Source organism: Hibiscus syriacus, unplaced genomic scaffold (assembly GCF_006381635.1).
Source record: "Hibiscus syriacus cultivar Baekdansim isolate YM2019G1 unplaced genomic scaffold, ASM638163v2 tig00006753_pilon, whole genome shotgun sequence".
Classification (NCBI taxonomy): domain Eukaryota; kingdom Viridiplantae; phylum Streptophyta; class Magnoliopsida; order Malvales; family Malvaceae; genus Hibiscus; species Hibiscus syriacus.
Window position 1 is genome coordinate 159,691 of NW_024062111.1, and position 17,655 is coordinate 177,345.

Genomic DNA, 17,655 nt, shown 5'->3' on the forward strand with positions numbered 1-17,655 from the left:
ATAATTTTTAAACGTCGTTTTATATATTAGTTTATTATACGAGGTGCAAGGATTTATGAATAACTCTTAGAATTATTCGAAATAGGATTAGATGTGTGTATTGATACGGAAAACTTATTATGTTTCCTAATTATATTTAGATACAAAATTTACAAGTTTTGTCTAATTTAGTAAAAGTACTTTATATAAATATTGATGATATGACTATATTTTATATGTATAATATATGTTTTTTTTTATATTTTAATTTTTAATAATTAATAACTGTTTTTATTACTTGTGATATATTTTTATTTTTTATTACTTTTTAATAGTTTTTAGTATTTTCCGATATAGGTAAACCCTAATTAATATAGAACTAGGTCAAAATTTAAATAAGAACATCTATTTTCTCTATTCACACGACGTAAGTGTGGGATTTTATCTATTTACAAGACTTAAGTATGGGATTTAATCACTAAATTCTTTTCCCCTAGACTAAGGTATTTCCTTATGATATTTTTATTAATGTCAATAAAAAATGATAAAGCACACAAATGGTCCCCGATAATAGGGTATTATTTCGTTGAGTCCCTCAACTATTAAAAGTTACAAAATAGTCTCTTAATTATAGGACAATGCTTTGTTGAGTCCCCTTATTATTAAAAGTTACAAAATGATCACTCGACTGTTCATATGTTCCAAACTTGTTTTTTTTATTAAAAAACCGGTGGTCGTCTGAGCAGGACGTTAACTTGTTGATTGAGGTATGATAAAATTTGATTCAATGACCATTTGAGTTATATTTTATGGATCGACTCTCCGTTTATATTATACCATTTAGTTAGTGCTTAAAACATTATACTATCAAACTAGTTTTGAAAGCAACGACGATGCTAGCAAACATCATTAAAATAAGATTTTATCATATCTCAATCAACATGTTAACGTCCAACTCAAACGGTCATCAATTTTTTAAATAAAAATGATGAGTTTAGAACATATAAATAGTCGAGTGACCATTTTATAGCTTTTAATAGTCATGAGACTCAACATATTCTATAGTCGGAGGGCATTTTGTAACTTTTAATAGTAGATGGACTCAACAAAACGACATCTTCTAATCTGGGACAGTTTGTATACTATACCCATAAAAAGTGACGGAAATTGATTTTAAAAATTTTGAATCATTTAAGGTTTCTACTATTTCGAGTGTTTGAGTGATTTGAGGTTTAAATTATTTTTTATTGGATCATTTGTGTTTGTGAGTGAAGCTCTTCGAATCACATCATTTCATGCTTTAGATTTAAGTCTTGGTTTCAAGATATTGGTGTTTCTGGTTTGAGTTTCAATTTCCAATATTTATGGTTTGGGTTCCGATCAAAATTGAGAGATATATTTGATGGGCTCGACTGCACTGGGTCTGGCTTACACCCAATGGGTTCATCTTTGTCACGGAGCTTACGTTAAAAATTCTTTGGGCCGTTGATTTCTACCCGGAAGTATATAAAACCCAGAAAGCTGAAGTGTATGTGACTAGTGATAATAGATAAACTTATCAACAAACAATGGCGTCACTGCTACTCGGAGCTGCTCCAATTCCAGCTCCAACTCTCAATCTTTCTTCATTTTCTCGTATTTCCTCTTCTCATTCCCAAACTCTTGGAGCTTCCTTATCAGTTTCGACTTCATATCTTTCAGTCTCTCCAGCTTCTTCTCCTTCAATCCCTTATGGTAACAAAAACAGATAATCAATTTCCTTTTACTTTATTTTCTGGGTCTTTTGAGGATTAAAAATTTTGGGTTTTATTTGTTTTTCAGTTTACTGCGGCAGAGGGGATAAGAAAACGGAGAGAGGGAAGCGTTTTAATCACTCCTTTGGCAATGTAAGTGCTTTTATTCCCATTTTTTGGGTGATACTTGATCTTCATTATTTGTGCTTTCTTCTTATTCTTCAAATTATGGTATTTTTCTTTCATTATACCCAAATTTCAATTTTAATCTGTTTAATATTTGTTTTGAAATGTGATGAAATTGAATAGGCAAGGCCTAGGAACAAGAAGAAGGGGAGAGGGCCACCAAGGGTGGCGGTTCCACCATCACCACCGAGAAAAGATAAGTTTGATGATGTTGAGAAGATCAAGATTGAAATTGACGAGTCCCTTTTTTCTGGTTAATTAAGTAAGCCCACCATTATGTGTTACTTCTCTTGCATTTCTTAAACTGAAAAACTTGGTTGTGCTGTTAACACTCTTTTAATTTGAGCTCTTCTCTGCTATTCAATTCTCGGGTTTCATTTAGCTTTCTCAAATTGGGAAGGTGATAACAATCATTCTATAGCACCTTAATCACTGTAGCTATGGACTATTGAGAGATACAGAATTGTAGCAATAGCCGTCCACTTGTTTACAAAAAATTTAGAAAACTGAGTTGAGAGTGATTTATTTTGAGATTTATGGGTTTTTTTTATTACTCACTAATATCTAATCTATTTACCAATTAATCAGATTTTACAGAGACACATAATAGAAGTGACAATCTCAACTCAGTTTGTTTCATTTGCAAACGTCATTGTTCGAACCTCAAGCATTGTTTGAAGTACGAGTGTTCAAATAGATGGTTCAGCCACTGAACAGACCAAATACTCATTAACCAAATTAATCAAACTTTTTTTCTTTAACCTTTAAGCGTACTAAACTTATTTTAAAAAAATCATTAACCAAACCGAATAAAGTTCAATTAATTTGGCGGGTGGAGGAATTAATTGACTTTTTTAATTAGATTAATTTGAGTTTAATAAATATATATTTTTTTATTTGTATTTAAATTTAATTAAGTTTGGACAATTTAATAGGTATTGTATGGTTAAAAAATAGTTTGGTCTTAACTCTTAATGAATTTGAGCTAAAATATGTATTTGATATGTATAAATATATTTAATATTTAATATTTTTGATTAAATCGGTTAATTGATTGGTTTCGAACTAAATTAACCGTTAACCAAATATTGAAAAAAAATTGTTTTCTGATCAAACTAATTCAGTGGCCGATCATTTTAATTGAACTAATTCGGTTCGATCAGTTAATTCAGTTAATTTCGAGAAGCTAATACCCTTAACTTGAAGAATCTAGTGTTTTATCTTACTAGACCAACTGGTTGTTGGTAATACATTTTCTTTTAAACTAACGAATAGCGTTTTTATTAAATATTATTAAAGCACAACTCTATATAAAAGAAAGAGTAGAAAGCAAAAAGAAATTAGTTACTTGTTTCTTCTAATCAAATGGCTGATTCCAAGGAAGAAAATTGGCACTATGGGAAAACAAAAAGCATGGCACATTGGTTCATCCCACCTTAAAATCTATGGAGATAAAGGAATCCATCAGCATCAGCCCATCAAAATACACCTACTGCGCTGCAACTCACTGTTCAAATGTATCGTATTCATTACACCGTAAAAATCTTCCTCACTTTTCTCATGTTCCTACGGCAAATGGGGCAAGTTCCACCAGCCTCTGCTAATCTGCAAAACATTTTATTCCAACACTTGTCAATTAAGTCGAGTCAGCAAGATCATAAGTCTCTGATAGGACCAGACTAATTAGTAAGCTAAACAGAATCATGGCGGATAACAATTAGCACATCATTGTAACTATGGTGCAGGCTAAATACTTAACTGACAATTCCAAAGCAACCTACATTTCATTTAGGGATTTACCTAGTTCCACATGCAAAGCAAGCCACACAGTGCCCACATGGAAGGAAGAAGCATTCCCTTGGAGCATCAAAGCAAATTGCGCAAAGTCGCTTGGTATTGTTACTATTTTCACCATCTCCTATTGATGTGCCTTCAACAGAACCTGTCAGAAAGTCTTCAAGATCTGCCTCATCACTTGAGATGGAATCATAGGATGATCCCCAACTTGAGACATCATCGGCTTTGCGTGAAAGTAGAGGGGTTCTGGCAGAAGCAAACTCCCTATAACGAACACTTGCTTCATCCCCACGAGTAAATTGAAACTTGTTTAAGAAGTTGAAGGCAACCAACATGATTGCAGTCATTCCACCTTTCAAAAGAAAAAAAAAATAGAATTTAAATTTTTAAGAGGATATTCCTGTAAAGGTTGTTATTATTTTTTTTATAGGAATTGAAGACCTCGTTAAAAACTCTCCCCTTCTTGATTAAAGGAGCTTGTAGAGAAGCTCCTTAATCAGTGGAATGAGGAAAAGAGTGCCTTAAGATTTCATTAACCAAAAGAAATTACATAAGATACAATCAGATAAACACCCCCAACATAACCAAAAAACCAAAAAACACCCGAAGACACCCCTAAACAACAGAACAGACTCATCCTAAACCATTAAAGGTACTAACACAGTCTTAATTTTGGCTGAGCTGTAAACCAATCTAGCAACAGCAAAGAAGACTTAACGCCTAAACAATTCCTGGAATACAACACAAAACAGTACAACAAAATGCCTGAAACAATGAACCAAACCCCTCCTAAAGTAACTTGACTGCCGCCAAATTACAAGACCTAGGAATAAGCTCCAACAAAGTTGGAGGGCCTGGATCTGTAGATACTATGGAAGAACCCATCGTCCTGCCTTCCTCAATATCAACTGACTCATTCCATAGAAACCAAACTCTAACACAAAAGCCATGAGCTTCCACACTATAAGAGAACCAAAAGCTAGCTTCTAAAATACTCTAACCGCCTTTCAACCACTTATTGCTCGTCTTGTCCTCGGAGACCATCCAAACCTCCAACTTCATTCAAAACATTTATGCGAATCACCTGTAACTAACCACTCTTCCATCGCAATAGTGTTTCGAAATCAGAAACACTTGTGAGCCTTCAAGGTCAGTCCAAATTTCCTCGCGATGCACCTTCTTCTGATTATTCTTATTCCGGCAGTATCTAGACTTCTTATGGGTAGGGCTGTTCATTCGGTTAAAACCGAACCGAATTAATCATAACCGAACTTTTTTTTTCTTTAATCGTTAACCGAACCGAACTTTTTTTCGAAAATATTAACCGAACCGAATCAATTTCTGTTAATTCGGTTAATTTTCGAATTAACCGAAAATTTTACAAATTTTCTAATTTATATAAAAATTAAATATTTTTTAATTCAAAAAAAAGTTTATAATTAATTTAAATAATATATAATTATAAAATAAAAATTTCAGATAAATGTTTTAATTAATTAATATTGATTTAGGTTTAAAAGTTATTGGATCTTAAATTATTAATTGGGTTTTAAATGGTTTGGGCTGAGCCCATATGTTATATATAATATATTTAATATTTTTTAATTAAAAAAATAGTTTACAATTAATTTAAATAATATATAATTATAAAATAAAAATTTTATATAAATTTTTTAATTAATTAATATTGATTTAGCTTTAAAAGTTATTGGATCTTAAATTATTAATTGGGTTTTAAATGGTTTGGGCTGAGCCCATATGTTATATATAATATATTTAATATTTAAAATTTAATTTCGATTAATTAACTGATTTCGAACCGAATTAACCGTTAACCGAATTCTAAAAATTTTCTTAACCGTTAACCGACCGAACTAATTCGGTAACCGAACCGAATTAATCGAACTAATTCGGTTAGGTCGGTTAACCGAATTAGTTCAGTTATTTGAACACCCCTACCTATGGGGAGCCAAATATTTCTCTTCAAATAATTGAAGAGAGCTATGTTTATTGTTTATCCCCTCCTGAGCTCTCCGGTTCTGTCTGGAATTGTGCGAGAGAGAAACGTCCCTCAATTGTGATGACATACAAAGGCTATGGTCAAAATCCTCACAAACAATCCCCGATTTGGATTTTCCAACCACCCGTTCAGCCACAGCCCTAACCTGTTGGACTTCCTCTCCCTTGGATCTAATGATAGCACAATTATTTGTAAGGCCCATATTAATGACATCCTCCACCTCCTTAGATTTTAAACGGCCATCCAAGATGGGCAAACTTAATAAATTTTCCTTTATCCCCTCATTAACACGTGCAGTCTTGCAAATAATACTGTTTTCATAAGCTGCCTCTTTCTCCACGTGCTGCAGCAGTTCCTCGTGTTCCACCACTTCCAGCACTTCCTCGTGTTCCAGCACTTCCTCGTGTTCCAGCACTTCCTCATGTTCCACCACTTCCGGCACTTCCTCGTGTTCCACCGCATCCTCGATTTGCGTAAGAACCATCCCCTGACCAGCAACAGTATACCCTAGACCCATAATTAATTCCTCCCCTATGTTCCTTTCCTCCTCTTCCATACCCGACAAGTAGCTACCTTTATCTCTGTTCCCCATACAACATAACTGTCTATCATCTTCCTCAGAACACCTCTCGGAATCCACCTTCTCCGACGAGTCCACGCTTCTTCCTGCCGGAGAAAATACAACCTCACCTTCTTTTACTTCTCGCTTTCGAAACAAAGGTTCACTGCTAGCTTTGGGAAATTCCACTACTCTAATTCTAAATACATCTCTCCCTGCTTCCAATTCAACCACTTCATCAATAAATTCTTTCGTACTAGTTGCTATCAGAATCGACATCTCCTCGCAGCCCAATTCTTGAAGTGCGTTTTCTCGCAGCGCTAAGCAATCTCCCCATTGCTGTGCAATCCTCTTAAAGGTGCTATGATTCCAGCAGTGAAGTGGCATTCCAACCAGCTTAATCCTTGTTACCCTCTCCGACGCTATGTAAGATTCTGACCAAGGTTGAACTTCCTGGAAAACCTCATTTAAAAACGACCAGTTCTGCTCCTTCAAAATTCTGTACGACTCCTCATCATCTATTTGCAATAAGAAATCTCTCCCCCCCCCCACAAACTTGGTCTTAATTTCTCCTAGACCTCCTGCTTGTAATCTGTCTACCACCTGACTGAGAGAGCAAAACGACGCCATCGTTCCTACGAGGTATTTCTGAAGCTTTCGAACAACTTCCTCATCTACATCGCCCTGAATTAACCTAGTCCTCCTTGCTAGAACCTCCGGACTATTCCACTAATGCTTTTTCTTGGTGTAGCAATGGAAGATGAAGGATACTTCTGTTTCCAGATTTGTTTCCTAGCTCCATACTGAGCTTCGTTGACTGATAATTGATAAACAAATGACCAGAATCCATTAAATCTTTGGACTGCTTTAACTTTGTCATCTCTATTGGAAAATCTAACAAACCCAAAGCGTTTTCCTGTTCTATCATTTTTTCTTGCTATATAAGAACTAATCACATCTCCATGCCTCCCGAATAGTTGACTCAACCCCCTCCAATGATACCTAGGTGGAATGTTTTGCACAAACAAAGTTACTATCTCACCAACTTTCCCTGAGCTTTGAGCCATCTGTCCTAAAACCTTTCTATAAATCCCAGACAATGCCGGTTCTCTATTTTTCATGCAAGCATACAGACCCGAACATTGTAAATATGGATAGTTGAATCCTCCATTCCAATTGCTATGATATTATTATCCTGAGGATGGAATGCCAAGAAGGTTGAAGCTGGAGGAGAAGACATAAATCCTGTAAAGGTTGTTATGAGAGGAATCAAGATAGAACTTACCAATGCCGACGATATATGTAATCCACCTTGGCCCATATGACACTCTGACTGACCAGTCATTTGCAGATGAATGCTGTAGCAGCCAAAGAAAGGGACAAAACCAAATGTGAAGTCATTTTAAACATTCAGTAACCAAGGAAGATTTACGACATTATGCGTCTGGTATGAAGAGTAAATGCATGAATCCATGATTCTAATACCATGGGAATGCCTATGTAACAACCTTCAAAACCACATAATCTTGAAAGACAATAAAATAATACTGTAGGTTTGAAAGATAGATTTACCTGTTCTGGACCAGGAGAAGTCAAGACAATTGAATTTCCCTGAGGAAATAAGATACTCAAGCTACACACACCATTAGCGAAGGTACACCTGTAGTAAGCTTCCGTCGTATTATAAATATAAGCCCTGACTGTGAGGTTTAGTTCCACCTGTTCAATGTATCAATACAATTCTCACATGAGAAAAAACAGAAGAAATTGGAGAAGGGCAGGGAAATGGTATCCAGGAAAAATATGGGTTTAGTGAAATAGAATGGCAGGCTTTTTGTCAACTAAGGCATCTACTTGAATTTGATAATGAGATATCACTCAAATCTGAATTGGTAGGCTCAATGTTTCTTGGGAATAAACACACAGATGATCATTAAATGGATCCGTGGCAATTCAGTTCTTCCCACTTTGCTCATCTGATACTCGTATTAAACTTTTAACATGAAAAACTGAGACAATCAACATTATTGTTCTCATGTTTCAAAGCCCTTGCTATCAGGGAACACATTGCATCGGTTACTCTTATCATATAAATACCAATCTGTGTTATAGTGTACTTTTTACTTCAATAACTGCAGCCTAGTTGCACGTATAAACACTATCATCCCAAAGTTTTATTTGAAATAGCAGTTATTTTTATCATACAAATACCAATCCATGTTACAGTGTACGTTTTATTTCAATAACTGCAGCCTTGCAGAATAGGTTCACGTATAAACACCATCATCCCAAAGTTTTATTTGAAATACATTTCCCACCACAGTTACAGCTTACAAAGCAGTATTGCTTTAACAGATTAAAGTAGGAGTCTCTTAGTAAGCTAATAATATTCATCAATCAAATCTTGAAATCCATTCCAACAAACTAAAGGGACAAGCAGCTTGAAATAACTCTATTTCTAAAGTTGGTAAAAGAGGCAGCTACGATTTCAACATCTCAAATGTTTTAGCAGCACTCGAACAAAAGAACCAAATGAACAAACCAAGATAAGAAGTCCAATTTTCATCATTACCTCAATGTCCTCTGAGTTCAAATTACCCAGTGCAACATAATAACTTGAAGATCTATATATGACCAGTTCAATCATACCACTCCCTACCAAAACATCAAAAGTCAGTATTAAACTTTTTTTATGGAAAGAATATTCATGCTTTACCACTTCTATCTCACCGTCAACAATGTTCCATGATAAAGTGGTGTTGGGATATGTTGGGTCTTCAAGCCATCGAGAAAGGCCTTCCCTCCCTGCAATGTGAATAAATAACTTGAAAATGAAATTCCTATGGCGCTGTTACTTAATTTACAACATTTTTGGGCACACTTTATGTAAGCATTTCCTGGGAAAGCTATTCTTGTTTCAGGGTACCTTGAGCAATTACAAGGAATACAGAGGAGCTAGCTGAGTTCACATTATATGAAATATTAACTTGAGATCCCCTGTTCAGATAATGAATCCACTCCTGGATAACATCAGAAAATTGCAACTCAACAACATAATCAGTACCAAATTATTCAAGCAAAACAATAAGGCAAGAATCAAACTTGCCATGTGAGAATCAGCTTGAACGGTGGCAGTGTAATTTTCAGACCAGGTAGTCACTACATCAAGATATGGAGATTTATATAATCCATAGAGTTTGAGCCCTGGCTTGGAATCATCTATCTCCTCCACCTAGTACAAGGCCCAAAGAAACTATAAAGCCGAAAATCACCCCTTATTCTATAGAAAAGCATAAATTAATAAAAAAAATTAGAAAAGAAAATAAAAGGCAAATCACCTTTACACTTTGAACAAAAAGAGGATTGGGTTGAATAAGTAGAGAACAATTTGGACCAAACTGTATATTCACTGCCCCGTAAACCCCCAGAATCAAAGTCACTGAAACTGTTCCATTCCACCCAAGAAATTATGATAAAAATAAATTCAGCAAGAAAATAAAGAGCTTTAATTCTAATTACTGCAACGAAAAAGAGATTCACGAGAAAGGTAAAAGGTATGGAGGGAAAAGAACGAACCGAAAAACAAAAAGGTGAAAACAACGATGATGCAAGACCACGTGTCGTCTCTAATCATCCTTGGTGAATCATCATCAAAAGCAGGTAAATTTTCTCTATAAGAAAGAAGGCCGCCAATGTGGTGATTCTCTAGCTCGGGATTATGAAAATGATGTTGCCCAGGGTACTCGCGATCTCGCTCCTCCTCTTCTTCTCGAACCTGCGAAGAAGAACCGGAAGACGATGCTGCGGCGGCGGCGGACAAGGAGGCGGCTCCTGAATCCCTTCTGTGAGACGAAGAAGAAGAGGCAGAGGCGGAAGGTGAGCTCCAATTTGGACCAGCCATGCTAGATTGATGAATTAGAAGAAAAATGGTAGTTAAAATTGTTGAGAAACTAAAAGGCTAGGGATCTAAGAAATTGTTACCTTTAAAGTTAGGGGGAGAAGAGTCCATGAAGAAGACAGTGCAGAAATTGAAGTGTGCTTGAAAGTTCACCAATCAGTCTTCCCTCTCCTTCCCTTGACCGGTAGTTGTTGTTGGAAGCTGGTGCGGCTGACGCCTATTATATACTATTTGACTCCATTTTACCGATATTGAAAAACAACATTTAAGTCTCTTATCTTTAAATATTCCTCATAAATAATGTTATATTACTCGTGTACGAAAACAACATCATCATCGTCATCAATGAGACCATCGCTTGTTGATGAAGATTTCGAATGGACACTGGCTTTCACAACGGAGAAAGGAAATAATGCAGACTTGTACGTCTGCAGAAACAACAAATTCAACAATGCATGTGGCTTACCCTGAACAGACGATGGAAACCAACTTTTGCCGATGTCCAATTCATAGCACAACGGTTCAAACTCAAGTACAGCTCAAAGTACCACCCGGTAAAAAAGGAGGCAAAGAAGCTTGCTCATTATATCTCTTTTTGCTAACTTTTTTTTTTACTTTGTATTGTTCTAAAGATTATGGGAATGTCTCGGGAAAGGTAGTTTAATATACGATTAATATACGATGTTATCAGATACATTAAAAGATATTTAATAAATTCGGTTTAGCGCTATTGGAAATGTTGAGTAATAATAATGTAGTAGGTCAAAGTCAAAAAGAAATATTAAAAAATTTGGTAACCGGCAAACTTAACTTGTCAATGTGTCGATCGATATCAATATAACAGTTAAAAATATCGATAAAACCGGTCACGAAAAGACAATACCGGTAAATCCTTACCGAATATATTGAACGTGTCGATACTTTAATTTAAGAATTGACACTTTGTGAATTTAAAAGTGAAGCATTTTTAAAGCCTATAAAGTGTCGATACTTTATAAAAATGTATCGATCCACAACGATATAAGAGGTAAAAATATGACAAAACCGGTATCGAAATGATAAAATCGGTAAAGAGCTACCGGATATATTTAAAGTGTCGGTACTTTAATATAAGTATCGACACTTTGTGAATTTAAAAGAGAAGCAGTTTTAGTGCCTATAAAGTGTCGATACTTTATAAAGATGTATCGATCCACAACGATATAACAGGTAAAAATATGATAAAACCGATATCAAAATGATAAAATCTGTAAAACGCTACCGGATATATTGAAAGTGTCGATACTTTCATAAGTACGTGTAATAAATTATCGATACTTTCAAAGAAATAGGTAATTATCCTATCGAAAGTATCGACACCTGACATAAAAGCATCGACACTTTGGTAGTTGTATCGATTAAATATAAATAACATATCCGATGAAAATATAAAGGTCATAGCTAAATATCCTCTGAAAATAAATAGAACGGACGAGTTTTTGAAATCGAAGCGTAATTGTTGTTGCATTTCAGAAGGCGTTTCTAAAGCAAAGTTTGTTTGTTTGTTGCTGCAGTCGAATCGAAAAGTATGTTGTCGAAACCCTAGTTTTTTATTATTACAGTAATCGTAAATAGGGTTTTTATGTGTTGTTTGGAGTTTTAGAGTAAAAAAACATTTGAGACCGATTATAGGTAGAAAGTGATATTCAAGGTAAAATATAAATGTTGATACTTTTATTAAATATTATAGGTAGAAAATGATATTATAGGTTGTATAAATGTGCCGACACATTTTGTAGTGGCCATTCAAATTCTTTTGAAGAAAACCGTTTTATCACAAGAGTAGTTATCTATATTTGTATATTAAATAAAGTGTATGTAACAAGTATTTGATTTGATTTGTGTAAACTGATATATGAAGGAAAAATAGAGTCAATGGTGTCTTTGCCTACATCTCAATACTGCCTGCAGGTTTTAATTCTGTTATTTTGTATCTATTATTTTAACATATAAGCGTAGAACTTTAATCTCATTTTCTTCATGTTGTAGATGTTGTCCTCAGAACAGGATTATTTGAATTTATGAAATTTTGTGTAGACAATTTTGTTGTTGCCATTTGGTCTTCCAAGATGAGGTTAGAATTGTTGAGCAATTGAATTACTGTAGCCAAAATCGTTAATATACAATTGAATGTTAATATACAATTGAATGTTAACATTCAAACTTGATTACAATCTCAGGCATAACGTCGACCGTGTACTTGAGAAACTACCTTTATTTTCTGAGCATTTTCTATTCGTTTGGGTAAGATGAATGTCATTACAGTTTGCTGACTTTTCTTTGTCTATGATTCCTACATATTTATGTTCGACTGTTTGTGAACAGGATCAAGCAAAATGCAAAACATACGATAATGTTACCTACTGTAAAGATCTCAATGATGTTTGGAACGCGTGTCCTGATTTTAACGAGCTAAATACACTTTTGGTCGATGATTCAGCGGAAAAAATGATTTATAATCCGGTAAGTTGCATTTATGCAATATGTTTTTCCAGTTAAACAGGTGTTCATACATTGATTATTTTAACAATTTATGTGTTTATATAGAAATACAATTACATATGTCCACATACCTTTGACGCTGCTTCCCATTCGAACGACAGTGCTCTAGGTATGACACAAATTTATTCATCCTTATGCGAATTTAGTTTATTGTTAGTAAAATTGCACCTCATTAGTTTGATAATTGAAATTATTTATGTATGTTCTCAGAAAAAGGCAAAAACATACTAAAGTATTTGGAAAATTTGTTGAAGGCACCTAATGTTCCGGATTTCGTTAGAAATAACCATTTTTAATCGGATTAATTTCATTGTCGGTACATTATTTGAACATTGTTGTGTATGTATCTTTTGGTTTGATTATATTGTGTGTATATTTTCATTAATTATTTCATATTTGCTTCTCTGTATACAGATACATTTAAGGATTATTGAAATATCAATACTAGTTATTAATGTATTTTACAACTGCGTGTAAATATATCGAAACACATTATTAAAGAAATGTTTTCTATGATCTCTACAACAAAGTTTTCATACTTAGAAATATCGGTATATTTATAATCGTTTTCTATAATGTATCCAAACTTAAAGTTTCTCATAAAGTGTCGATCAATATATAAAAAGTAACGACCCAAAAAACATCGAAACTCATAATTATAATGTAATGGGTAATTTTTCAATGTAACCGGTATAAATATACCGGTTTTATGAAAAATATGTCTACAACATTTATCAACACTTATTAGTATTGTGTCGATACTTTTTTTCCAGAATGGATGCCAAAAGGGGTGAACCTATAAAGTGTCGATACATTTTCATAGAGTGTCGATCCAAAAGGGTTGCAGGCATAAAGTGTCGATACATTTATTAAAAGTGTCGATCCCAAAAACATTGAAACCCATAATTATAATGTAATAGGTAATTTTGCAATATAACCGGTATACATATACCGGTTTTATGAGAGAATAGGTCTATAATATGTATCGACACTTCTTAATATTGTGTCGATAATTTATGTCCAGAATGGATGCCAAAAAGGGTGAACGCATAAAGTGTCGATACATTTTAAAAAAGTGTCGATCCCAAAAATATCGAAAACCCATAATTATAATGTAATAGGTAAATTTACAATGTAAAATATACCAGTTTTATGAGAGAATAGGTATATAGCATGTAGCGACACTTGTTAAATTTGTTTCGATACTTTTTTTCAGAATGAATGCCAAAAAGGATGAACGCGCAAAGTGTCGATACATTTATTAAAAGTGTCGATACCGAAAACATCGAAACCCATAATTATAATGTAATAGGTAATTTTATAATATAATCCGTATAAATATACCGGTTTTATGAGAGAATAGGTCTACAACATGTATCGACACTTGTAAATAAACCCCAGGTTTTATTGGTTATGCTGTCAACATGATTAACCTGGATAATCCCAGTTACAGAACTGATTTCGGCCATGATTGCGGGAGACTATACTCTACAGATTGTTTGGCATTTATGTGATGATGCGGATGAAATATTAAACAGTCTCGTAATCCACAATAAAAATAGACTAAGAGAGTAAATTTTGTAAATATAGGGTTAATTTTGTATAAATTACATTATACTCAAAATAGAATATGTCTTCTTGTGTTTCAGTGCAATCGCTAGTGAAACATTCATAAACTCGCACCTTTGTGTTGAGCGAATATAGGTAAAGAAATGATCAGTTAGATATGCTTGTGCCCATAAGTGCCATGTATTTCCCTTCTCAATCACCCATGGATGCTTTTCGACGTTGAATTCTGAAACAACCGAATGCCATTGAATATCAAATTCTTCGGTTGTCCACCAGGAAGCCATGCATTTTGAGAATGCTGCTGTAAATTTTGGGTTACCAATGTTAGCTTGTGCATTGCGAGAAAGATGCCAAGAACATAATTTGTGCTTAGCATAAGGGATAACAGATTTGATAGCCCTCTGCATTGTCCTATCCCCATCTGTGACAACTGAAATAGGTGATTTATTCATCATTGCTTCTAAAAAATTATGTAGCACTCACTCGAAAGATTGAGACGTCTCGTCAGTGATTATGGCAGTGGCAAACACAATTGTGTTATGGTGATGATTGACACCGACAATAGGCATAATTGGTCGACCATACAAATTATCTTTGTACGTTGTGTCGAACGCAATTACATCACCGAAGCATGTATAATCCGATCTCGATGTAGAATCCGACCAAATAAGATTATACAATGCCCCTGATTCGTCTACTGGGTATGTCATAAAAACCCCAGGATCATCATGTTTCTTATAATCAAAGTAGGCAATAAGCGCATTCACATCCCCATCGACGATTTCCTTTGCTTTACCTCTTTGAAGTGCATTGTAGAGGTCTTTATGTGTAAATCCAACATTATGATAGCCCCCTGCCTGCTGCGTTAAATAGTTCATTACTTGTGACGTGCCAACACCGACCTCTTTCAATGTTGTTGCCTCATCGATATCAGCCTTACTTATAGCTCTATTAGAACGCATAAATGGTGTCATAACAGGTGTGCACAATGCATGATTATGTTCCTGATAAGACTTACTTATAACCCACTGATCGTTTGTATTTGTGGTTGGCTTAACATTATATGCATCAGTATGATCCATGGTAAAAATTTTGTTGTGCAAGTTTAGTGGTCCCGGAGTTGATGGAGATGTAAGCAAAGGTTCATTGAACATGTTTCAGTCGTGCTGCTTTCAATAGGATGTGGTATTGATAGTGGTAGTTAAAGGGTGAGTACAACATTAAATTCGCAGTACATATTTAGGTATGTACAATAACTACCTAAATATGTGTCGATACATTTTATACAAATATCGACCCAAAAAATATCAAAACCAATAATTATAATGTAATAGGTAAATTAACAATGTAATCGGTATAAATATACCGGTTAATTAGAAAACAGATCAACATAATGTATCGACACTTGTGTAATTTGTGTCGATACTTATTGTCCAGGATGAATGCACAAACGACACGCATAAAGTGTCGATACATTTATTAAAAGTATCGATCCCAAAAACATCGAAACCGATAATTATAATGTATTAGGTAAATTTACAATGTAACCGATATAAATATACCGGTTTTATGATAAAATAGGTCAGCATCAAGTATCGACACTTGCTAAATTTGTGTCGATACTTTTGGTCCAGAATGAATACCAAAAAGGGTGCAACCATGAAGTGTCGATACATTTATAAAAAGTATCGATCCCGGAAACATCGAAACCCATAAGTATAATGTAATAGGTAAATGTTCAATGTAACTGGTATAAATATACCAGTTTTATAAGATAATAGGTCTAAATAATGTATCGACACGTTGTTAGTTTGTGTCGATACTTTTTTCTAGAATGAAATATGAATGCCCAACCAGGTGCGAGCATAAAGTGTCGATACATTTAAAATTGTATCGATCTAAAAAACATCGTAACCGATAATAATATTGTTATAGGTAAATTTGCAATGCTACTGGTATAAATATACCGGTTTACTTCGAAAATAGGTCAATATAAGCGTTATCTATTACATTATATAAGAGCTGCCTAATATGTTATTGTACTTGATAATATTTCCAGTTAAATGTCTATTTTATTATATAAGCGCTACCTATTACATTATATAAGCGCTACCTAATATGTTATTATACTTGATAATATTTTCGGTTAAATGATATAACATTACCGGTCAAAATTTTAACCGATTATGCCGTTTTTTAACCGCCGCACAGTAGAACTACCCAAAGATTATCAATCGTTTGATAATGAAAACTCAAACACCCTTGCAGTCTTTGATGCTCGAACTTAGGAGTTCAAGGGATAAAAATCATCCTTTAACCACTAAAGTAGCTTGATTTATGTTCTTTTTGCTAACTCTTTATTTCTTCTTTGTTATTCGCCGAATGTACCCAAAAATGATATATATTCAATTAAACAAGTTACCAACGATAAGTTGATCTAGTGGGATGAGGCACTAGATATCTTAAACAAGATTATGAGTTTGAATCCTAGGCTGCTAGCGTTTTCGAGTGGAAACAAGATTATGAGTTTGAATCCTAGGTTGTTAGCGTTTCCGAGTGAAGCAATCTAGGTTAAGAATGTCGCCTCTATAATGGATCTTTACAAAATCCGATCTTAAAGTTAAAAATCGGTGATTAAAAGAAACTTTTTAGAACTATATATATGAATATTTAAAAAGCCACTTAAAAAGGTTAATCGACGGTCGATATTGTTATTTTTGTAAGATACCGGAGAATATGAATTTGAGAAGGCTTAACACGTGTTATTTAAAAATGTGTCTTGGGAATGCCATCGAGCTCCTTTGTGTTTTAGAAAGTAGATGATATGCAATGGAGCAAGTAAGGTGAGCATGTGATAAGCCTTGCAAGTGATAATCTGTTTCTTATTCGATTTACAACTGTCAAAAAGAGATTAAATGTCCAAATAATACATATGAAGTCATTTGATATTGTTTGTATGGCATACAAGTAAGATGTCCCATACATGTGGATGTTGAGTGAGTTTCGGGTGATGGAGTCATATCTGTTACATGTTACATTCGCATGGTGTTAGCATAGCTACACAATATAAAGATATATGATAAAAGGAACATACATGAACTAGAGCTAGGGCTCGCATAAGAAAACAACTGAACTTCGACTCATACATGTTATAAGGATCTGCTCATCTCTTGAGTTTTTCTTGGGCTAACTAAAGACTATTTGTTGAATAAATATGTGTATGTTGTTTTTAACTAAAGCATATTGAAATGAACATTTTATAATACGTATCATGGGAAAATTAAACATGCAATGTATTATAGTATATGTGTTCCATTATGCTTGACAAGGTAAAATGTGTCATGTCTTCAATTATGGGTTCAAGATTTTTAAT

The 17,655-nt window shown here is 34.2% G+C and overlaps 2 protein-coding genes across 2 annotated transcripts; one reads left to right on the forward strand and one right to left on the reverse strand.

The window, feature by feature from the left end:
* The first annotated feature begins 1,529 nt into the window (after positions 1-1,529).
* On the forward strand, positions 1,530-2,224 carry LOC120201035 (30S ribosomal protein S31, chloroplastic-like). The gene is made up of 3 exons (XM_039201727.1): positions 1,530-1,713; positions 1,801-1,865; positions 2,022-2,224. The coding sequence occupies exons 1-3, from the start codon at positions 1,548-1,550 to the stop codon at positions 2,154-2,156; spliced, it is 366 nt and encodes a 121-aa protein (XP_039057658.1). The 5' UTR covers positions 1,530-1,547; the 3' UTR covers positions 2,157-2,224.
* Positions 2,225-3,352: 1,128 nt separating this feature from the next.
* LOC120201032 (E3 ubiquitin-protein ligase APD2-like) lies at positions 3,353-10,190 on the reverse strand. The gene is made up of 10 exons (XM_039201726.1): positions 9,851-10,190; positions 9,613-9,719; positions 9,381-9,506; positions 9,201-9,294; positions 9,005-9,079; positions 8,847-8,929; positions 7,847-7,993; positions 7,560-7,632; positions 3,699-4,047; positions 3,353-3,503 (listed from the first exon to the last, which is right to left on the reverse strand). Exons 1-10 carry the CDS (start codon positions 10,173-10,175, stop codon positions 3,428-3,430), a joined length of 1,455 nt encoding a protein of 484 aa, XP_039057657.1. The 5' UTR covers positions 10,176-10,190; the 3' UTR covers positions 3,353-3,427.
* Positions 10,191-17,655: the final 7,465 nt, after the last annotated feature.